Source organism: Corylus avellana, chromosome ca1 (assembly GCF_901000735.1).
Source record: "Corylus avellana chromosome ca1, CavTom2PMs-1.0".
NCBI classification, from domain to species: Eukaryota; Viridiplantae; Streptophyta; class Magnoliopsida; order Fagales; family Betulaceae; genus Corylus; species Corylus avellana.
Window position 1 is genome coordinate 49,939,786 of NC_081541.1, and position 24,403 is coordinate 49,964,188.

At 35.0% G+C, this 24,403-nt stretch overlaps 2 protein-coding genes across 5 annotated transcripts; both read right to left on the reverse strand.

Annotated features, from left to right (window-relative positions):
- Positions 1 to 1,533: 1,533 nt before the first annotated feature.
- On the reverse strand, positions 1,534 to 9,200 carry LOC132175256 (pentatricopeptide repeat-containing protein At5g04780, mitochondrial). 4 transcript variants are annotated; one of them, XM_059587134.1, is made up of 4 exons: positions 7,051 to 9,200; positions 6,338 to 6,456; positions 2,764 to 2,931; positions 1,534 to 1,759 (listed from the first exon to the last, which is right to left on the reverse strand). In XM_059587134.1, exon 1 carries the CDS (start codon positions 9,195 to 9,197, stop codon positions 7,233 to 7,235), a length of 1,965 nt encoding a protein of 654 aa, XP_059443117.1. In that variant the 5' UTR covers positions 9,198 to 9,200; the 3' UTR covers positions 1,534 to 1,759; positions 2,764 to 2,931; positions 6,338 to 6,456; positions 7,051 to 7,232. The 4 variants fall into 4 exon arrangements, with proteins under 4 accessions (XP_059443117.1, XP_059443134.1, XP_059443126.1 ...); XM_059587151.1 differs by having other exon boundaries at positions 1,875 to 2,931; XM_059587143.1 differs by lacking the exon at positions 6,338 to 6,456.
- A 10,413-nt stretch (positions 9,201 to 19,613) lies between these two features.
- Positions 19,614 to 24,129, reverse strand: LOC132190768 (cationic amino acid transporter 6, chloroplastic-like). Its single transcript, XM_059605819.1, has 4 exons — positions 23,344 to 24,129; positions 22,864 to 23,215; positions 22,394 to 22,628; positions 19,614 to 20,466 (listed from the first exon to the last, which is right to left on the reverse strand). Exons 1-4 carry the CDS (start codon positions 23,943 to 23,945, stop codon positions 19,898 to 19,900), a joined length of 1,758 nt encoding a protein of 585 aa, XP_059461802.1. The 5' UTR covers positions 23,946 to 24,129; the 3' UTR covers positions 19,614 to 19,897.
- Positions 24,130 to 24,403: the final 274 nt, after the last annotated feature.

Consider the following 24,403-nt stretch of genomic DNA (forward strand, 5'->3'; position numbering starts at 1 on the left):
AATAGACAAGCTAATAAGCCCAAGTGTTTCCCATTGCGAGATTCGACTTTGGGATCTAACCCCACTGATACAACCTGAATTTTACTAGACCACACCCTAAGTGGTGGAAAAACTTCTCACTTGAGTAGTAGTGACTATTTTTAGGGACAAAGTGGATTTCTTAGCTACATGACTCGTTTGGCAACGCTATTTGGGGTAGCTTTTTGCTTTTTAGGAAAAATGAAAACATTAACAACACCTTTAAACATAAGACGGTCACAAAATATTAAAAAAAAAAATCACCTTTATATCAAATCACCCAAAAAAAAAAAGTACCATTTAAAATTTTTTGCCAAAAGAAAGCGATGAAAAAACAAAGTTCGTTGATAAAAGCCACTAGTAGCAATGAAAAAACTTTAATTGCTAAAAGGGGTGCCAAGAGGGCTGAGTCAAGTAAATGTAACTGTTCAAGAAAAATGTTGATGGTGAACTAGATTCACAGTGCTAACATTTCATCCACTTAGAAATCAACACGAGCAAAAGAGTTTGATAATTCATTCGAGTAATGCTAGAAACCACACTTATATTCCACCATCATCCCACCTTGCCGATGTGACGGTGTTAATTAGCTCTTGTTAAAAAACATTCAGGAGTTAATTAGCATTGTCATGTTAAGAGAGTGAAATAGTGGTAGAATAAAAGTATGATTTTTAGTATTGCTCAATTGATTCCCATGATGAGGGGCAACTATCCAAATTGAATGCCAACCTCGTAATTAGATTGCTTGCTCTAACTATCAACTTATATATGAGTAAGGCTTGCGTCTCTGTTTTGTACACACAAAATGCAATTAGGGCATCACATCAATAATTGGAGACGTGTGAAACCCTCAAATTGCATTGTGTGCACACAAGCACAAGACACAAATCAAAGCCCATATCCAATTCTTTATATATTAATCTTGTTTTACGAACAACTTGTGACAAATTTTTCCTAACGTCTAGTTAGTTTATTTTATACACACAAAAACCAAAAAAAAAAAAAAGGAAGAAGAGAAAAGCTCTAGATTTCAGAATGAAAATTTGGTATACAGACTTTGGCAAGATTTTTCTAACATTTACTCAAGATAAAATACAGGATATTTTGTTAACAAAAGAGATTAGCACATCTAATCAAAACTAATAACAATAAAGAATGCCCCACACCAGATAAAATTGTTATAATTGCACAATGATCAAAGAGAAATGACTTGATTGTGAATATTAGAATATGGTGTCAAGTCATTTAAATTTTAAAATGATGTAACAAAATATATCTACATCCTATTCTTGTGGGTATTCCTACCCCTAGCAGCCACGGGCTCAAGCACACATGCATTTCATTGCAAAACCAAAATTTAGACAATTGGAGATTTCTTGATCTTTTATTGACAGGGTGATAAACCATCTTGACAAAGCAGGCTTAGGCATGCGCAGCTATAGATGTATAATGTGACACCCCATTAGTAGCAAGTAGTGGACAAGCTGTGTCTCAAGTATGGGGAAAAGAAAGGGATAAGAAACTGTTACAACCTCTATCATAGATGCCAGTGTGATAGAAGAAGATGTGATACAATAAATCTTTTCTCTTCATTAGAGTTATGGTTCCACTAACCATCAAATTAAATACAAAACAGAAAATATCTTTGATAGAAAAATTTCCTTACTTCTACAGATAACTCTCTCCATGTGAGGATCAATACTGCCCTCTGGTCCTCTTCCCTCCCCCAAGTTTAAATAACCTAAAACAAGAATGGAAAAGAAATAAGGATTAGATGAATTATATGCTTAAAATTTATATTTCAGATTTGCATGTTAGTTATGGACTTTTCTTTTGATAGGTAAATCCACACTCACCTATATGGCATTGAGTCTGTGACTCAACCTCCAAATTTATGGAGGGAGGAGATGCCATTTGATCCAAGGAACACTTAAACATGTTATTTATAGCCCTTACATACACAGTTAAGAGAATATGGAGAGTTAGAATCCATTTCTTCTGCAGTGAATTCATGCATACTGGATGAACAGAACTTCATGTTTTAAATTTTTTTTTTTTAAATGTTTCTTATCTATTCCTGAGTTTTTAGCCGACATCATCAAACACACTTTGGAGACTTAATGAAAATCACCATTCCACAACCGAAAGTTCATTGCCAAAACAAAGTTTCTGTGTAGCCTTACCAATATTGTGATTCATATTTCTACCTAAATGAGTTACTGACAATATATTGGAGTATTTGTTGCATAAACCAGCATGACCTATACAGAGTATAAACAGGATTGATTTAAATACAGTAATCAATATAAATAAAAACGATGAGAACTATAATTTGTCTCAACAAAATAGACAAAAACTATTTCCAATACTGTCCTATGCCTCCAACCTGCTTTATTGGCACTCACAAGCTCAAGGAAGAACACCATAGAGGTAACCTAATGCAATGATTCACCTTCATTATAAACTTTCATAAATAACTACATTCCCTTTTACTGATGACATAGGCCTGCTATAACAAGGGAGCTTGGCCTTGAAGAATAATTGCACTCTCTTATATACCCTTTTTATTTTTTTCTTTTAATGTTCAACCACAACAATTTAGTCGAAATTTAGGATTTCAATAGAATTTTAGTTTTCCATTGAATGCTGCTGGTAACTATGAAGCAAATAAGTAAGAGATATGTATAATTGACCATAGAGTCCGACAATCATGTGGGTCTTTAGAGAATAAAAAGGTGAGCACACCTGCCTTCTGCTGCTTGCTCCAGTGCTGGATGATGTGCCAAGTATTGCAACTAAAAAGGATTACCAGATAAATGTTGCAAGAACCGATTGCTCAAGCAAAGTATTGTTAGAACAGCTTTCTCCAAGGAAATCATTCGTTTGTCTCGATATCAAACAACCTCTCTTATCCTTGTCACAAAGAGAAAGAACTCTCACAATTGTTATGATGACAGAGACCTTTAAGCGCAGGGGCAGAGATAGAAATTTTTACCTAGGGTGCCAACTAAAAGAATAAAACTACTAGAGTTAGTACATATATAGAACACACATATTCAGTCCCATCTCAGGAATAGCATCTATGATACTAGAAGTCCCTCACCTATAGCAGAACATATAATTAGATTTAGCATTTACTGTAGTACTGAGGTTAAATAGATATAAAGAAACCTATAATGCAACAATAAAGTAAAGTGATGCCACAATATAATAAATTATAAACATAAGCAGTCACAACAATTATCACATGTAGTATCCCAACCTTAGATTAGCCTAGCCTAGTTAAATGGATCACGAGTGTAATATGACTAAATTATTTTTCTAAGAATACTTGCATGCAAATGAATTGCTACTTGACAATTATTGTATAATTAAGCTTATAAGTGCATAGTTTTCCTGAAAGCCTTATTACATGCATTTTTATTTTATTTTGACAAGGTGTTAGCATGATTTTATTTTTAAAATAAAGTTGAAAAATGAAATGAAAAGCTCCCAATACTGAAGCCGACCATATAAACGCATATTGTCCAAGTTTTGTCAAAAAATTTAAAATCACACTCCTAGCTTATTTTGGAATCTTAAAACCATAATCCTTGTGACAAAAGGAGAAAGCCCAAAACAATTTAAAGCCCTCTATCAGCCGTTCACCCCCATTGCCTCTCATTCTTCCAATTTTTTTTAAGTTTCAGGAGAATACAAAACCCCGTACCTCCCTATGACATAATCGGACCCTGTTTCTTGAAGAAAACTTTAATTCTTCAATCCTCTTCACCATACGGCCAAAGCAGAAACTAGGGAGCAAGTTTTCCTCAAATTTTTCATCTTCTAATTGTAAGTTTATCCCTTCTTTCAACTCTTTACTCACAATTCCTGTGAAATTCTAGTTTTGATAAAACAATGGTTTAGTTTTATAAGTTTATGTTAGTTTATGTTGAGATATATGAGGTGATTTCATGCATGAAAACATCATATGAACATGAAGATTTTACTGATTGGTCCATGATTCAAATCATACAAACATGCTTTACATTACACTACATGTTAGATATGCATAAATTAGGATTTGTTTTATGAAAATCATAACATATTGTCTGGAAACATAATCTAAGCTTGTGACTGCATTCAAAAGTTATTGGTTGCATGAAAATAAAATAAAAACCACACTTAGAGATTGGCCATAGTGGGGGCCAAACCCCATGTGGGTCTATTTTGATGTTTTTCAATCCATGAAAATAATTTTTAAAAACTGATTTTAGGAGTGGTTTTATGGTTCTGGACAGAAACTCCAGGGACCTAAAAATCAGTGCTAAAGTCCATAAAAGTTGAGTTTTGATCCATACAATCAAATTTATATCATCCTAGGTATTTTTCAGGGGCACATGACATTGAAATTTCATGAAAATGCATCATGTTACTGATTTGATTAAATTTCATAGAGTTCATTAGAATGTCTAGAAACTCATGTTTGATCCATTTGATTTAGGTTATGGGCCCCATAGGCGTTTACTGCTAAATGGGCCCAAATTAGTTAAGGTTTTAGTTAAGCTTGATTAAGATTTTTGGGATTTAAATTTTAGAAATCTAGTTAGAAGAAGGTCCTCATGGGCCAATCTTGGTATTTTCCCCTAATTAGAAAACCCAAAAATAAATTCAAGAGTTTCTGGAATTTTTAGAATTCTAAAATGGAAAAGTGTTTTCTAGAGAATAAAAGTTTAAAAGTCTAGAAAATTCTAAACAAAAAATTATTTTAGCAAAAAGAATATTCATTCAAATAAAATGAGATATTTTCAGAATTGTTTCCAAAAAAAAAATGGGGTTTGACCATAACAAAACCCCAAGTCCATTTCATTTAATGAAAAGTTTTATCAAGGGGGGAAAGCCAAGAAAGGTCTTCAGTTGGGGACTTCCAACTAGGGATTAAGATTTGCTACACTTAGACAGTTAGGGCTGACTTGTCGGGTCTTGCGACTCAGGTTCTTAGCAGTTGGTCAGCCTACGTCCAGCAGTGAGGTAAGTAGTAATCCTTACCCCTCTTAAGTTATGTTTTATAACTGCATTTACTTTTATGTTTTACTTATGTTTAATGCTTATGTTATCCCATGTTGTGTTATGTTTTATTCTATGAAAAGTTTCATTTGAAATAAATGAAATGATGTCACTTATGAAAAGGTGGTATGAAAGAAAGAAAGGTTTGTTCAAGGAAAGAAAACCCCTTTAGCGTGGCCCTCAGATTTTTAAGAAAAGAAAATTTAAGAAAGACAACAGTTAGGGGCATACTAAAGGCGGTTATTTTTATAAGAACATTTTGGCCTAAGAAAAGAGATAAGCACAGTACTGGAGCAAGGATGGCGCACAACCATCCAAGGGTGGTCGATCACCTAGTTGCCAAGTTGAGTGCACCGAGAGTTAAGCAGCTCACCTAGGGCTAGTCTAAGGCCACTGATTGCTGCTATGTTCAAAGGAACACAAAACCCTAGCATACATGGTGTAATAGTATGCAAAAACCACAGTTAAGAAAGGAAGTTTTTCTCATGTCAAGTTTACAAGAAAGTATCTTTGAAGAAGATTCTTTTCAAAATCAAAGGATGATTTAAGGAAAAGATTTTGAAGAGAAAATGTTTTTACTTGGCCGATTTTCAAATTGGTTGATGAGTATTACTTACTGAGTTTTTGCTCTTTAGTTTTGTTTTTATGTTTCAGGTGAGAACGATGTTCAGTAGGAGGCTGGATATGCAGAATATATTGATGGGGATAGAATAGTCATCATGACAAGTTTTCATTTCACCCATTTTGAATAAGTGCTTTGGAGGACATAAGAGAGAGTTTATGATTTCTGAACTCATGTGTTTTAAATTTTAGACCTTTACGTTTCTGCACTTGTTATTAATAAAGAGGTTTTTCAGACATTATTATTTATGACCTTTGCGCCTCCAAGGCTTCTTAGTTAATAAACCTAGCCCTCTCGGGTGGGGGGTGTTACATCACATGTATATTCATAAGGTGCCAAAGAATAGAAGGGAGGAAGTAGAGAAATACCCTTCTAAATAAAACCCATTCGGTTAGCACAAGAATTATCTAATAATGCATTTCTGAACTAACTTCCAAAAATAACAACTCATACTTCAATCATTTCCATAAAATGGACCTCTAATAGAGAGAGCTAAACCACCACAAACAAAAGCTACAGAGAGCATACTCTTTCTACCAAGTCAAGAGAGAAAAGCCCAAAACTTGAGAAATAGAGAATAAACATCTTGCACAAAGAAGAAAGACGCTAGATATGGACCAAAGCAACAGCAATGAAGCTTACATTGCTAACCTTCAAACAGCCATACTTTGGAAGAATAATGTCCACATTGTGGTTCAGATCTTGAACAGCACGAGATAGACTAGTGAAAACATCACCAAGGAAGTGAAAACATCACCAAGGCCTCCAGCCTACAATAGATAGTAGTCATGACAGATAAAAATAAAAATATACAAAGGATATGAAATTTTATCTTTAAGTTATGTGGACAACCTATTTTTTAATAATAAAATCACAGTTAATAAACACAAAAATCATCATCCATTAGAAACGAGAAGTGGCTGCATCAGAAAAAACTCACAATGCCTAAGCTTCCTCCCTCCCTCTATCATTTTGGATATTTCTTCCATTACGAAAGGAATGCTAGTGCGACTTTTTCTATTTTTTGCATTTCCATTAAAGTACTCAATTTTAATAACCATAAACTCTCCACCCTTATGTACTAATAAATTGAATGGTCTCTATGGTATATGTTTTGTCTTTGGTAGCCAGAAAATTGGGGGCAGCAAGTGTTTTCTATGATTTCTATGACTAGACTTTTTTCTTATAGAGAGAGAGAGAGAGAACCAAATTTGAATCGTTTACAGCCATAGTCTACGTAATTCTGGAGATCTTTAAGGTCACTGAAGCTACTCGGAAACTTGCAGTCATGCATGCTATTTAATTTGCAAGGTTATGGCTTACATGCTTAAAACGGCATTTTTAAGATGAAGGAAACCATGTACCAGTGTAGTGGACCAAATGTTCATCTGTGACATCCTGAAAATTGGGTTAACGGTCACTAAACTTGATCTTCAGAACCTTCGCTTCAAACACTTGGGGCCCATTCCAAGGCAACAGACGAAATGTGTAAACCCCCGACAGTCATACAGATCATAAGACATAAGATGGTGAGTTAATCAGCATTTCACCAAAAATCTCCACAAGAACAGTAGCCACTCTTAAAATGGTGAAAACGATTTGTGTCTCGAACAATGATCTCCCTCCCTGTAAATTTTGATGTAACCTTCATAAAAGAATGACAATCCCCACAGATTCTGAGATTCTTCATAATCCTGATAGGCACATTCTGAGGTAAGCACATCAGCCCAAAAGTAAGAGCAAGCTTCTCACTGTGGTGTCTCAAAAGTAGTTGTTTTCTCCTCTCTTCCACATAATGAAAGTCATGTTCAGTCTCAGCCTTGTAATCCAGCTTCTCCAACTTTTTAACCAAATCATCTAACTTTAAGTAAATCTCAGCAATTTTAGGATGATTTATCTCTCCAACCATAAATGAATGAACTTTGTCCTTGATTTCAATCCAACTCATACCCCTCTCCTTCTTCACCTCACTTTCCTTAAGAAGCTTCCTTGCTCTCGCAACTTCTTCCCACTTTCTGTTCGCTGCATAAATGTTTGAAAGCAAAATATGATTTCCTGCATTATTAGGTTCCATCTCAAACAAATGCTTAGCTGCAACCTCAGCCAATTCAAGATTTCCATGGACTCTACAAGAAGCCAAGAGCGAACCCCACATTGAAGCAGTCGCATCAAATGGCATCTTCTCTATCAAGTCATATGCTTCACAAATCAGCCCTGCCCTACCAAAAATATCAACCATGCATGAATAGTGAAAGACATTGGGTGACACTCTGTGCTCCCTTATCATAAGATGGAAATATTTCCGTCCTTTTTCAACCAAACCCATATGACTACACGCAGATAAGATGGCAACATATGTTACTTCATTTGGATACATACCCATCTGCTGCATTTTCTCAAATAAAACCATTGCCTCTAGGGAGTGAGCATGCCTAGCAAACCCAGAAATCATTGCATTCCATAAAACAATGCTCCCCTCTTCCACACCTTGAAACACAACGTTAGCTTCTCGAATGCAGCCACATTTGGCATACATGTCTATTAAAGACGAAACAATATACATATTTGAACCAAATCCAGTTTTACATAACAAAGCATGCAGCTGCTTCCCTTCAATCAGAGCTGCCAGGCCCGCACAAGCACAAATAGCAGAAGAAATCATAAACTGGTTTTGCTCCAGCCCCATCATTTGAGTTCGGCAAAACAGCACCAAAGCCTCTTCATGAAGGCCATTTTGCACATACCCCGCCACCATTGAACTCCAAGTAACGGCACTCCTCTCTGGCATGCACTCAAACACCCAGCTTGCATCCTTTATCAAACTGCACTTGGCGTAAACATCAAGCAATGCGGTTCCCACAAACACATTAGACTCCATCGCAGCTTTAATAGCAAAAGCATGTAACTGTTTACACTCACACACAGCACATTTTGCAGCACAAGCACAAAGAACACTCGAAACTGTGAATTCACTACATTGGGTTCCTTCTCTTTGCATCTCAACAAAAAGACCAAGAGCTTCCTGCTCCTCACCATTTTGAGAAAGCGACCCAATCATCGTATTCCACGAAACCAAGCTTCGTTCCGGCATTTCATCAAACACTTTACGAGCACAATCAACGAAACCGCATTTTGAATACATATTAATTAGCATGTTTGACGTTAAAGTGTCTGCTTGCCACCCAGCACGAATAACCTGTGCATGGCAAGCCTTCCCTTCCATTTTTGCTCTCGTTCTTGCACATAACTGCACGAGTCCATGCAAATTTGAGACATGGGTAGTAGCAGTTGTACCTACATAAACGAGGTCTTCCAGTTCTGGGTTTGAGCTCTGAGATCTGGCATTGGCAAAGACTGAAAAGTATCTACGGTGTAGTCTCCAATATCTCCTCAGGTTTTTGCATTTCATTCTCCACAACACATTAAAAATAAAACCAAAAATATATATATATATCAAGTCACCACTGCAACGCATAGTTATTATTTTACAGATTGCACTAATCCGGACCATTAAGCACATTGATCTCACGTGGAAGCATATATATGTTTGCACATGATGCTTATATGTGCAAATAAAATTTCCCAGTAATTTTGAGATGCCCAAAAATAAGAATTTTTATTTTTTTTATTTTTTTATTTTTTTATCAGTACTGCTATATGCCACACTACTATTTCACTAACCTTTTTTATTCTAAGGTTTAGGGATTTTGAAGTTTAGTTTTAGAGACTTCTTAGGCACGAATTTTAAGTCTATAATTCGGTGTGCTAAGAGTGAAAATGTTAAAAAAAAAAAAAAAAAACCACGCAAACTCTTCATTAACAATTGAAGACTATTAGAGTTCCAGTAAAGGAGATCAAGTAAAAAAAAATTCAAAACGGTCTGGAGGGTTTATGCGATAGAAGTTAAGTGGGTCTTATGCAAGAGAAAGTCAATTCAAAAGTTTTATAAGTATAAACTTCTTATGATTTTCTTTCTTTTATAATAGATTGATTTCTAGGTTGGCTACTTCAAAATGGTTTTTATCTTTAAAGTACTCAAAGAGTTTCTACTTCGTCACCAAATTACTTATATTTATTATTCTACTGCTTTTATTATATTTGATAAATCTATGTGCGTATTATTTGATAAACATCTTAACCCCCTTCTAAGTATTGTTTGTAGTCTAGTTTTATATTTTCAAATGGTATAAGAGTCAAAGTCATGGATTCGAGTCTCAGGTGCATCACGTTGAGGGAGAAATTATTGAGGTGCAATAGTACCATTTTGCTCACGTGGGTGGTTCTTAAAACATATCTTATAGGGTTTTTTAATGTCATAAAAAGCTTTGGCTTCCTAACACCAATTGATTTTCAAAAGCACAATCCTATAAAACAGATGCAGTAATGCACAAGGGATTGAGCACATCTTTCCCCTCTACTGAGCCTGCTTCTGAAGTAACTAAGTCGCTTGAATTGCCTGAGTAAATGACTAAATAGGATGTGCTGCTAGTGAAGCCGGGTAAAGGAAACTAGAGGGGGTGGGCAACGATGCCATTGGTTGTGCCAGTGCTTATAGAAAAATTTTCCGGTTAAAGCGTTTTTAAGGGTCTAAAAAGTCTAAAAGTAGTCAAAACACACTTTTGACAACAAAGTATTTTTTGATTTGAAAGCTTTATTTCTCAAACGCAATTCCAAACATGTTATAAGGGCCTGTTTGGATGTGCGTTTGAGAGGCTTAAAAGTGCGTTGTCAATTTGAAGAAAAAAATTTGTTTGGTAAAAATGAATTAAAAGCGCTTTTAAAGGTTCAAAAAGTCTAAAAATGGCCAAAACGTATTTTTTTGGCAAAAGCTTAAAGATTAAGTTTTTGCCAAAAAAACGATTTTTGACTCAAAAGCTATATTTCTCAAACACTATCCCAAATATGATCTATGGCTAATTATTGGGTGAAAATAGGCTTTATAATAGATTCTAAGAAAGCTTCAAATTGACAAGTCTTTTTAAGATGATAACACATATGTGCTAACTGTTTTCCTTGAGTCATTATATACATAAACACTTTTTAAATTAATTCCACACTCTCACTTTCACACTTTATGATGCGATTTTTAAAATTACCATTAGCGCATCCACATGAATTAATTTTCCATTTTTCCCTTTTTAACTTTCGCCCTCAGTAAATTAACACCATTATGTATATATCATATTTCGTTTACCTGAAGCCCATGATAATGATGAGATGGGTTGGAGTAAATATGGGTCATTGATTGTAAGGCCCAAAAAAAAAAGGAACAAATGGGTAGTTTAGGGATAGAGATCCAATGTCATCTGACTCATATTAGTTGGGTCACATCAAGATAGCAGATTGATATGATCCAACAAAATGCAAAAAGGAAAAACAGAGGATGTGGATCTTGTCGACTGATTTGACATGGCCCTTATCAGAAAAAAAAAAAAAAACTTTCTGAGGTCTAAATTGGTCAATACCTTAATGGTAGGGCTTTCGAAGAATATGAACATCTCAAATTTTTCTGTGGGTCAATTTTCAGATAGCCCTAATTTTGAATGTTATCCCTCCTTGCTCTAAGAGCTGAAAACCACATAATGTGGAGGCAATTGATTAAAAAAATAAAAAAATCTAATTGGGATATAGATTTTTTTGGCATTTGATGAAGATATTTATTTCGAATTCAGTTTGATTCTACATCCCGTTAGAACTAGATTTGTTGAAATTAGAACCCATGTTCCTTATGTTGTTATATGACATATATTCTAATCTTGACAAATCTAATTTCAATTAGAACCGGACCCAATTCAAACCCTTATCTTATGAGTTTGTGAATTGCGTAATTTTAGGTTGGTGTGGCATTATCTATCATCTTGTTAGTGTGACAGTGTAGATCTTTGACACAACATGGAAATTTCGAACCAATTGTAGGTGAGATGTTAGCTTCATACCATGCCGCAAGGTTTAGTGCAAAAAACAACGTGCAGACCACCATCTTGGAAGGGGATGCCCTACAGGTGGTGAACGCCGTGAATTCAATGGACCAAAAATGGAGTCGGTTTGGACATCTTGCGGCAGATACGTAGAGTATTCTTCGTGCTTGGTCGGAATGGAAATGCTCCCATGTCCATAGAGAAGCCGACCAAGTTGCTCATAGATTGGCTCGTTTGGCTGTTCAAAATGTCATGGATATTTCTTGGATGGGTAAAATTTCAAATTGCATCCGTGATGTAATTTTGATTGAGCAATTTACTTCATCTTTGATTCATTAATACAAGTTACAACTTTTTTTTTTATATAAAAATAAAAATAAATAAATAAATAAAAGTGTCAATCAACCTTTGTTTTTAAAGACTGATTGATACTGTCACATCAACAGAGTAAAATAACAATGTGATAAAAGTGTAGTTAAAGACAAAAACACGAAACGGGTTAGCTAGTTTTTGCATTTTCTTAAAAACATTAACCCCATGAGTTTGTTGAACCATACGAAATGCTTGCCATTATTGCTGACCATGAACAAATGGATGATCCAAATAATTGATACCTAGTGAATTTCCATGGGCAAAATCAATATATGAGATTGGCATAGAATGTCAGGCAGACATGACCAATCAATATGGGGAAGGCAGAGAAAGGACAGAAATGGAGACAAAAGATTGGCTGCTCATAAAACTACAATTTTAGGGTGGCCCTCATATTGTCTTCTTTTGAGTACAAATTTCATTGTGTATAGTGAACCAAATGTCTCTCAATGGCCACAAATCAAAGGTATGAGATGGACATTGACAGGGAAAATTGAAATGAGAAGGAGACATAGAAGGGACAGAAATTGGGGCAAAAAGAAATTGCAAATTTATTCACAAAAAAATTTGAGTGTGGGGACCTCACACTTCTCCTTTACAATAGGGTACAAAAATTTGAGTTGGATTGCATTCTTTTAAAAAGTTCATTTCCATTAGATCAAGCATATCTTTAACCAAACTGAAAGGTGGAATAAAGAGCCAAATATGAGATACCCAACCCAGCCTCCATAACATGATATCCTCCTCATCTCATCCCCCTTTTTGTATCTTCCTTTTATGGGGATGTAGTTTTCACAGCCATTATCAAGAGGTCAACTCAGATGGGGATGATGGCAAGTTGTGGTGTAAAAAGTATCAACTGACTTTTGTGGTTGGTTTGATGATAAGACCACTTGCTTTGGTCCTACTTGGAATTGACAAACTTTGTTTTCACTTGCCATCCTACCTCTAAAAAGCAACTCTATACAAATAGGAAAAGGGCATAAAAAAAAATAACATAAAAGAGAAAAGAAAACGAAAAAAATATCACTTGGGACTTGGTAGGCCAACTAATCTAAGCATTACCCCAATTCACTTAAAAAAAATGTTAGAAATTATATTTTTATTTTACAATTATATAACAATATTACTAATATGTTAGCCTCAATTAGCCATTGAATTTTTTTAAAAAAAATATTAACAAGGAAAGTTGTTTGCAATCAGGGACGGGACGGGACGGAGGGAGGGGGGATTGGTATTAGCCAGGGTCCCCCTCCAATTCCTAATAACAACAAAATTTTAAGGTAAAAATATAGCCAATCGGCCTCTAGCAGCAAACATTTTTGACTCCTGGCCCTACCCATAATAGTTTCTGGCTCCATCCATGTTTGCAATTGTTAGATCAATATTGTAGGTTAATTGTAAGATAAAAATATAATTTCTAGTTAAAAAAAAAAAACTCTTTACCGTACACTAGACCCAACATTGGTCTTGACCTATATAATCTAACACAATTGATGCCTGAGTACTTCTATGGATGTTAAACTTTTACTATAAGTTTCATATAAACTATAAAAGCATCTCTAGGAATGATGGCTATTTTAACACTCAAAATACATATTTTTTCGATTTTAGCTATTAATTTTTCAATACAAACCTCAAATATAGTTATCATCAACATTTTAGAGCATTTATTGAAGATGCTTTTAGTTCGCTTCACTTACCACGTCAGCTATTAAATAATTTAATTTTATTGTGACTGCCGTATTAATGACATATAAATTGTCACGTCTATTTGTAAGAAATTATATTGAATGGTCAATTAATATTTTAAAAATAAGAGTGGTTGCCATCAATGTGCTGAAGTTCTTTTTTCTTTTTCTTTTTTTTCTTTTTAAAAGTGAACATGTTCTCACCAATGGGATTATTTTATACTGTCCAAAAGCTGTTTAGGTAAAGGATATTCAAAGGTGGTACTATTCCACTTTTAATAGCATTAAAAAGAATCCTTCTACATCATAGAATGATTGCAGCAAGCCCTCTCCAGTTGAAGACAATATATAAAATGCAATTTTTTTTTTTAAAAAAAAAATTTTAGTGCTCAAACAATAATATATATATATATATATATATATATATATATATATATTCTTTATCTATGGAATCCAAGTAAAGGTGGGAATTGATCTTTTACAAACTGATGAGAACATAATCAGCATCTTCTACAGTATTTTGAAATAGTTCATGAAAATGCAGGGAAAATATTTGTACTCACAGATTCAAAGGGAGAAGAAAGAAATGTGAGTAAATCATGGCATGGACTAGGCATTGGTTACTACTGTGCCCTTGCATTGTTTTTTCAAAAAAGTTGGAAAGTTCATCAATCTTTTCATGAAGCATTTTCTTTGGCTATTAGTAGCCAACTGCTGTAAAGATGGTTGTCTCTGTTCTAAAGTAGTAGCTTGGTCTATACTACAGTGGGCCAATAATAATAATAATAGAGACATACTTCTTCACATTCTGACGTTCTTCTTGTATATATTTTTGTTGGAGTATGTCAACTCAATAGAGATGTACGCGATGATAATAATAAAATTATAAATTTTTTTTTTAAAAAAAAAAAATTGATAATATATTAAATCACCACTTATTCTAATAATTTAAATTAATAGAAAAAAATATGAGTTTAATTATTTAGTTAATTTTTTGATTTCTTTTGAATATGACAATAAGACACATTTTCAATCATATTATCATTTACATGTAAAATAAAAAAAAATTTTAAAAAAATCAAGAAAAGGAAAATTTTAGAAAACCCGATAAACCTTCACTTATTTTGACTCTACTACCTAAAGTTTAAAAATTTTCAATTAAAGGTATCAAACTTTCAATTTCTTTCGATTACTCTATCCCGTAATTTTTTAAAATGTCCAAAATACCCCCTTTTTATTAAAAAAAAAAAAAAAGAAAGATGTTTCAAAATATTGCAAATATGTTTTTTTTTTATAAATAAATAAGTAAAATAAACGCTTGAATCTTTAAAAATTTTAATTTTATATATAAAAAAAAAAACATGGGTATTTTGAAAATTTGGACAAGATTTAACCGAGAATTTTAACGGAATTGGGTAATTGAAAAAATTGAAAATTTGATACCCTTAATTGAGAGTTTTTAATCTTCTTAAGTACTTTCAAAACGATTGGAGATCAAAAAGATTTTGTGAAGTTTATCCTTAAAAAAAAAAAAATTAAATTAAATTAAATTAAAAAAAGAGAGCAATGTTTTGCTAAAGCACGTGAAGCCTAAAGAGATTAAAAAAGAAAAAGAAAAAAATGATTTGGTTTGTTACTTTATGAAAGAATCCATTGAGCAAATTGGAGCCCTAAGGAATTTTTTTATATTTTCCGAATAACTCCTAAAACAATGTTCTCACTTGAAACAAATGGAAACATAAAATAAGGAAAGCACGAAGCATTATTTTGTCGTTGAATGGGCGTGTGTGTTTTTTTGTTGTGCAGTCGTCTCCATGTTGCCTTTTGCCCTTTTTGACATAGAATCCAACTAGTGGAACAACCAATTGCAACTCCACTTGTGGAGAATCTACACCCTTCATTTTTATTTTTTTATTTTTTTTTCACAAAGATGCTTTTGAAGCATCAATTTTTATTTTTTTCCTTCCCAATTCACAAAATTGAAAAATAAAAATGGACATTTCAAAATCAGTCGTGCATTTTTTTTTTCTTGATAATGTTTATAACTTTTAAGATATGAGTTGATGTGTCATTGGCATGACAATTTATCGTGACGTGTGTATGATGTAAGTTAGATAATTAGACGGTTTGGACACGTCTTCTTTTTATTGCAATTGATGTAGCCTAATGGCCTTTTGTCACTCAATATCATTTAAAAATTTAATAGAATGAGAACAGAGGGTTATTTGATAATGATGTGAAGTTTAGGTAGTGATTTGATAGCTTGTTTAGGGATGAGTTGGCGAAAATATCCCTGATGCTTAAGTCAATAAAAAACCTCATAAAAACTTTACTTTTCTGATAAGAAGAAGTTTTAGGGAATTAGTGTGTGCTTCAGTTGAATGAGTTCACCTTTAATTTTGAACAACGTTTCCTATGATTGAAGATTATCCCTTTCTCGTGTGATCATGCCATGTGTCGCCTTTCGATTAGGTTGCGTATGGTTCATTCATGTGGGTAGGTCACCAATTCTCACAATAAGTGTTGTCGTTAACCTCTACTCTGTCGTGGGTCAAGTGATATTAAACGCTAACTGCTCTCGTGACAGAGAAGAGTAGTTCTGGTCATGCCTTCTCCGTGGTGAGTTATCAAAAAAAAACATGCTAACATCTCAAGGTTTGGAGCCTTTTTAGGTGGTGGGAGAGATTGGGTATTCCTCAGCCTATTGTGATCCACTGTCAAAATGACGTTGATGGGCCAATTCAGGTCTGAGCTAGTCAAAACTCGAAAGGGGCTGCTTGACCCATTCTTGAAGGATAAAATCCAAGTGTATCAACATAGAGAGATGCTATTTTATATTCTTTCATTTTCTGCTTATGTGACGTATTCAGTCCACCTTTATTTTATTTTTTTAACTTTTTAATTAATAATTAATTGAACATATCACATCAGCACATAATGATAAAAATTAAAAATACTAAATAATATATTTTATCATCATCATCATTATCATCATCATCAATATATTTCTCGGGATCTATCGAAACGAATAAACCCTAAACTTTTCAAGGACAACAATTTAGACACCTTTTGCCGAAAGACATATATGCAACCAAAAATTGAAAAACCAAGTCAAGATTCCCCCAACATAGGAAAATTTTACAACCCAGAAGAGATGGGGAATTTTCCTTTTATGCCAAAATTCGACCATAGAACATGACTTCACTAGTATCCCATGGAGTACAAGTGTTGTAGAAAAAGGAGATGTGACTACTCCTACTTACTAAGTTACTATTACAACAGAGGACCTCCCCACCCACCCCACCCACCCATTCAACAAAATATGAATAGGACGAGATATTGGTTGAGACCTTACAAAATTAAAAGGGCCAAAATGCCCAATTGACCATGAAGTAGACAAAAAGGATTGAATTTCCAAAACATGGAACCAACATCATGGCCCATGGTTTTTTGTCTCTATATTTGTCTTGTCAAGAAAGGGGATATCACTATCTTTGAACTAGAAAAAATTGATACTACAACATGGTGGCGTTGGTTTTTTGTGTGTTCTTCCTGATTTTTTGTTCTTTTTTTATATGTGGATCTTCAATTATTAAACTATAGCCTTATCTTGCACAAATTGCTCCTTTGGTACTTTGTATATGCTACTTTTCTTTATTGTTATGCCGACTACCTCAGCAAAAGAGAAAGGTTTGTACGACGAGAAATGTTATGGGTATCAAGTTTTTTTTATCAAAAGATAGATATCAAAATGATGTGACGCTTATTTACTGGTACTCGTAACAATTCTTTTGATTAATTGTTTTCATCATCTTCAATGAATAAGTTCTATATCATTTTGGTACCTATTTATTGGTAAAATGTTTAGTACTCTTAACGTTTCTCTTATATCAACAATTGTGAGATCGTTATCATGGGAAATGAAAAATTAAGATTATAGCACTTGATTTCTATTTATATTTTTAAAATGCATGTGAGAATCACTTTCACTAAAAATATATATCAATTTAATAAATTGGGTTTGATAAAAATAAAAAATAAAAAATAAAAATAAATAAATAAATAAATAATTAATTAATTAATTTAATTTGAGAGAAAGATTTAGGAAAAAAAAAATCAGTAGGTAAGAACCTGGCCTATTAGCAATTATTGATGAATAAAATTGGTGGGATTTTTCTCACATGGTTCAAAGATATTCCCCAAATATGCCTGTAGATTTTTGCAAGCAACATGAGATATTTCAATAATCATGAATCTTCCCCTTTCATAAGAATTCCAATACTTCAGAATCTGAGGACCATTTTGAATAGGACTGGTATGACATTGAACATTTGATTTGGACGAAGGCTCCGTTTGATAATGCGATTTAGAAAGGATTTTTTTTTTTTTTTTTTTTGGTTATTTGAAAAAGTATGATGTGATATAAAGATAAAAATATTTTTATGTTTTTTCAGGTGTTTTGTGTTTATATTCTTTGTTAATATTTAGGGAAAATTTCAAGAGTTTTCCAAATTTTTACTCGTTTTGATACTATCCTAAAGTTTAAAAATTTTTAATTAAAGGTATCAAACTTTTAATTTCTTTCGATTACTGTCTTCCATTATTATTTTTTATTAATTTTTGTCAAAATACCCTTTTTTTTTATAAAGAAATTGCAAAGATGTTGCAAAAATATTGCAAAGAATTTTTTTTATAAAAAAATAAATGCATGAATCTTTACAATTTTTATTTTATTTTTTTATAATAAAAAAAATTGGTATTTTGAAATTTTTGACAAGATCACAAGATTTAACAAAAAAATTCTAACAAAAATTTTTAAAGAAATTGAAAGTTCGGCGTACTTAAGTGAGAGTTTTTAAACTTGAAAACTACTTTCAAAACAAAAGTTCAAATAAAGAAAGCCCCATTAGGGTCATAACCCTTTGGAGAGGTCCAATGAGCAAGTCTTCCTATTTGGGGAATACATTACTATGTTGAGGGGAGAGCTAACACTGCTTTTTTTTTTCTTTTTTTAAATTCTTTTTTTTTTTCCCCACTATCTAAAAGCCAAACAAAAAAACCAAAATTACAATGTTTTAAAAATGTTGGGTTCATGTCATGAATGCTGTCCACTAAGTGTAGGAAAGGGATCGAGGAAAAGATGTTGCACACAAATTGCTACTTTTCAATCAAAGCATGTTGATATCATTATCCACAATTATCTTGAATTCCCCGATTACATTATTAATCAATATATCCCCAATTCATTTTATACAATCAATTTTTCTTTTCCTCAATGACATCATGTCCTCTTTATTTTGCATGCATCACTTTCCTCATACTCAATTCATCCTCCTCATTATTTTTTAAATTATTATTTATCTCAAAAGTTTAAACGGATAAGAAATAATAAATCTGATCATTTTAATTAATATTCTAACATTTCTTCTCACGTGTTTCACCTCAATAAATAAGACCTAACATGTGAAATATTTAATTAAAATGAAATGTAAATAACAAAGACAAGATTAGAGAGGTTTGATATAATATTATATTAATACGTCATTTATCACAATAGGAGAGGATAAATTTAGTCATTTTAATTAATATTCTAACATTATTCTTAAACTTACAACTTTGTAACACATGTCATGTCAGCAAGTGATTTTGACTTGCGTCAAGTCAACCACTAAAAAATATTTAACATTTCAAGTGCATGCCGACACATGCCAGCATAAACATTTCACAAACTGGTTCATAAAAAACTCTCACAAATCCGTCTCAAAAAACAACATATGTCCTTTAGGCTATTAAAAAATTATGTAAAAAACACGTGCTATTAAAAATTATATGTGCTTCTCGCATACTAAAGATAAATGTCCCTTTTATATATATAGTATCACTCTTGATCATAGAGATCAACCAAAAAAATAATCAGAATTTTTTTAAATCACCACAAGAGACAAATAGCCACATAACATTGAGCTTTTGGCTTTCTGTTTTATATCATTTTCTTACATTAACTTTCAAGGTCAAACATCCAACTCTTTTAAAGTTGGTGGATTAGATGACCTAAATTTACAAAGAGTAAAGTAAGCCTACTTCCGACTATACAATTTCCCATTTGTGCAAAATTGCAGGCAAGCTATTATACTCTATTCTATTCTTCTCTTTTCCTATAAGCACCATTTTCAAGTACCCATCAACCCACAAAAAGTTGAGTCCTGAGAAGAAAGAAAGCAAAGCAATTTTTACACTTTAAGGTAAAGGTCTTCACTTTCTCTTGATTCCATACGAATTCCACCATTTTTTTGACCAAGAAACCCATCTTCTTCAGCATCAAAGCTAGCATGAACACTGTAAAACACATATACAATCACCACAATAGCTGAAAACAATCCGAACCGCACATACGATGGCCCATCCAGAGACCCCAGCAAAAATACGTTCAAGAAGATTGATAGGGAAGGTATCCATGGCATCCATGGGACACCCCAGAACTCTGGCTTCCTAGCTTGAGGGACCATCCAGTGAAAAATCTGTAATATTGCAAGTGCAACTACACCACAGGCACCTAGCATGAAGGCCTTGGGCTTGCCGTGTGGTACAAAATGCCAAACAAGGGTGAATATGATGGAGGTGAGAGTTAATGAGCATAAGAATGACAAGGTCGGGCGCGGATTTGTCGTCCCCAGCACAACGTAGCGTCTATAGATCACGGCATTCGCCACCATGTAGAAGACGAATAGGGTGCCGATCGATATAAGGTTGAGAAGGACATTTAGGTCTGTGAAGAGGGCAATCGCTGCCGTGAAGATTCCTGAAAAGAAAATCATATACATGTGAGAAACTATGATCATCTAGCACAGATTCTGAAGTTTAAGACGCAAATTGTGAAGTCGAACATTAACAGTTAATCTCAAATTTTAAGTAACATAGTTCAAGTGTTGTCTAATTCCATAATTGAGGAAGAGTGTTAAAATATTAACATTTTATAATTTAGCACACGTGAAATAGCAACTAGGATGGTGAAAAGTGAGAAGGCCCCACTAGGAATAAATGCCCTAGATGATACTTGAAAGATTGCCTTTCGACCAATAATGTCTGTTTTTTGTTACTTCTGCCATTATTTTAAAGGACTCTCACTGGGGACCTTGTGAGCACCATTAGTTTCAGTCAATGGGGGATTTTTTTCTAGTAGAACAAAGCATGGTTGGACCAATATACACCATTCATCGAGGATTCTAAAGCCACATATGATCGGAGTGAAATAGACTACTCCTAAAATAAGCAGCCCCATGCCCTTGATCCGTGAACAATCTTACAACTTTTCTTTCACATGCCTAACCTCTTTGTACCAACCCACCCATGCATCTTTGCAAGAATTTAAATCCTAACGCCACTTTCTAGTGCTTATCTATATTGTCCCTATTGCCTAACATAGTATGACTTTTTAATTCAGTTGGACCCCAAAAGTACCTAGAGCAAACTAAAACAATGTATCATTAAGTATCAAGTATCAAAAGGCGGAAACAAATACATTTTAATCACTCACAAACTCTCAATAACGCATCTATTGTCCGCTGAGACGAAACCAGGGGCCAGAAGAGCCCATGCCACCCAGTTTTAAAATTATCTTACCCAACTCTTGTCTATCTTTTTTGCAAACCCACCTTTGAATCCGTGAAACCTACATGTGGTCCCACAGATTTAATAGTGAATTTGCCTATCTCTTATAGGGAGATAGATAAAAGATGGAAATCAAACATTTCTTAATATACATACTTGTTCATGCTTTGACCCACCAGTGAAAAGTTTGATCGACTCATTTCCAAACCAACAAACAAGAGGTACATACTAAAATAGTAACCAAAAAACTCAATCCCTCGTGCCCTTGGAAAAGTGTTACTCTTCAAACTTATGTATTACACTCAATTCTCATTGGTTGATGACATATGTTTTCGGTGACTAATTTTTTAATACAATTAGCCATTTAAAACACGTTACGTCGATCGATACAAAATGAATGTGATAAATACGTATGAAAAGTACTTGCCCTCCTAACCAAAACGGTTCATAACTGGGTCCCCCCATCCCACCCATTCCCAACGACCCAAACTTCAAGAATAAGCACGAAACAACCAACCAACAACAGTCCGGATTGTTTGCTCCCAAGCTCCTCCACCTGTGCACACAGCACGCACCACAAGGCTCCAACACCAACACCCTCACACACGTGAGCCGCATTGAGCCCAACAATCAAAGAGAATCTTGTTCCTAAGGATAGTCTCACAAATACTTCGAATTTAAAGTTGGGACTGCTATTTATTCTGTTGAATTTATATATTATTTTGAGAGTCTAATAATAAAAAATATTATCCGATAAAGTAAATGAAATTTTCTTCCTTTCGAATTCAACGGGAATATCTGTATTCTTCATAAATCAGTCAAAAATTCAAATATTAATATAAAATATGAACAGAAACGCTAATTATCATGTGGAAGGATGCTAGAATACATTCCCCTCACCACTTTCCTCTTTCAACATTTTAATTTTTTTTTTAAAAAAAAAAACACAAGAGAGAGGAGATGGTGAGGAGATGGCGAAGAGACTTATCATGTGAGGGAGTCCATGTAGTTCTACTTCTTTAGATTTTAGTTTAAAAAAATATAATAATAAGCTAAGGGGGTCACGTAATTAACGTGGTCCATTTTATGATTTGTCGACAACGTTAAGAGTAACGTACCAAGAAAAGTGGAGGCGTTGACAGGCGTAGATGTCTTGGGGTGGACCCTAGCGAACCAGGCGGGGACCACGCTGGACCGTCCGATCACACACATGTACCGAGCCTGGCCCAGCATCGCCACCAACAACGACGTCAGGATCCCGAAGCTGGCTCCCGCGCCGATCACGTTCGATACCCATCCCAACCCGTTCTTATTCCCCCTGAACGCCGCCGAAAACGGCGCATCCGCGTCGATCTGCGTTGTCACCCACACAGATGATCAGCAGTAAATTCAACCAAACGACAAGGACATTCCTGTCTTTTCACAACTCACTCCACCGAATTGAATCACATTATTCACCATCACACTATCACACTTTTGAGTATTGACAGTCACAAAAAAAACCCAAACCAATTTTTTTTTTTTTAATAATAATTAGTAGCATTAATTAAAATTATAAATATTTAATAATTACGCATTTATTCAATACCATGTCGTATGGGAGGAGCATGGACATTGAAGCCGCCATGAGGCAGTAGAGAAAGGTGACAATGATAACGGAGCCCGAGACGCCGATAGGAATGTCCTTGACGGGGTCACGGACTTCCTCGGCCATGGTGGAAACGGCGTCGTATCCGATGTAGCTGATGTAAACCATGGCCGCCCCATTGAACACGCCGGAAGCCCCGTAGGGGAAGAACCCGGATTTGTGATGTTTCGGGTCAGCCGGCTCGATGAAATTACTCCACTCCCCTTGCCAAAACCCCACCACTATAATAAACGATATGAACAGAATGTGTAGCACTGTCAACACCATGTTCACCACTGAGCTTTCTCTCGTGCTGCACAAATAAAGAAGAAAAAGAAAAGAAAATTTGAGTGATTTTAGTTCACATTTTCCATTTCTATAAGTTTAGGCTTTTGATTGATTGATAATTTTATGAGAATGTGGTGGTGGGTGTTGGTCGACCTGTAGCAGATTACGAGGGTGATTATCAGAACGACGACGACGGCGACGATGTCGATTTGGTTGAACCCAACAGGGATTGAATGGACGGTGAGACGCCATTTGGCGGTCGAGATTCCGAAGGCTGTACCCAGATAGGCGGTGAAACTTCTCGCCACGGCGGCGTTCGACATCACATAGTCCATCACGAGGTTCGTGCCGGTCAGGAACGCCGCAAACTCACCGAACGTGACGCGGATATAGCTGAAGGCGCCGCCGGCGACTGGCAGGTCGACGGCGAACTCGGTGTAGCAGAAGGCGGAGAGAAGGGCACAGAGGCCGGCAATGGCGTAGGAAATAACGACGGCGGGGCCAGCGACCTGGCTGGAAGCTCGGCCGGTGGTGACGAATACTCCGGCGCCGACCATGCCGCCGATGCCGAGCCCGACGAGGTCGTACCAGCGCAGCGTTCTCCGCATGTCGGGTCCGGACCGGGCCTTGACCCGGCTCACTTCCTCGAAGGTCGTGGACACCGAGCCTGCTCGGCGGGCCAGGCGGGCCGGAGTCTGAGCCAGGGCTCGGAGGTAAGTTCGGGCGCTCGAGAAGGACGAGCGGTGGCTCTCCATTTGGGTGGCTTTTTGCTGCTCTCTCTCACTCAGCCACTCACTGAGTCGCTCGCTAGAGATGGTGTGGAGGGGGAAGGTGGGCGTGCGGTTTATAAAGCCGCTGTGTTTCGATGGACGGTGGAAGATGGGGTGGTGGTTTTAGTTGTTTTAATTGATTGGCCAAATCATCGTTGTTTTAGCCTTTAGGGTGAATGTGATTGTTTATATTCTATTATGGGTTTAACTTGTTTTAAATTTGTGTAAAATTTTGTTTAGTAATATTTTATTTCTTAAAAAATTATTTTGACGTTACTTAAAAATACAAATAATTTTGACTGTTTTGTGATTATTTGTTTTTTAAAAGTGTTTGCTAATGTTTTTTTTTAAAATGGACCAAACTCAAAATTAACAAATAAGGTTAGCAAAAATTACTACACGGTTTCTTCTGATTCTGATGTTCTTTTGGTATCCTTTTGACT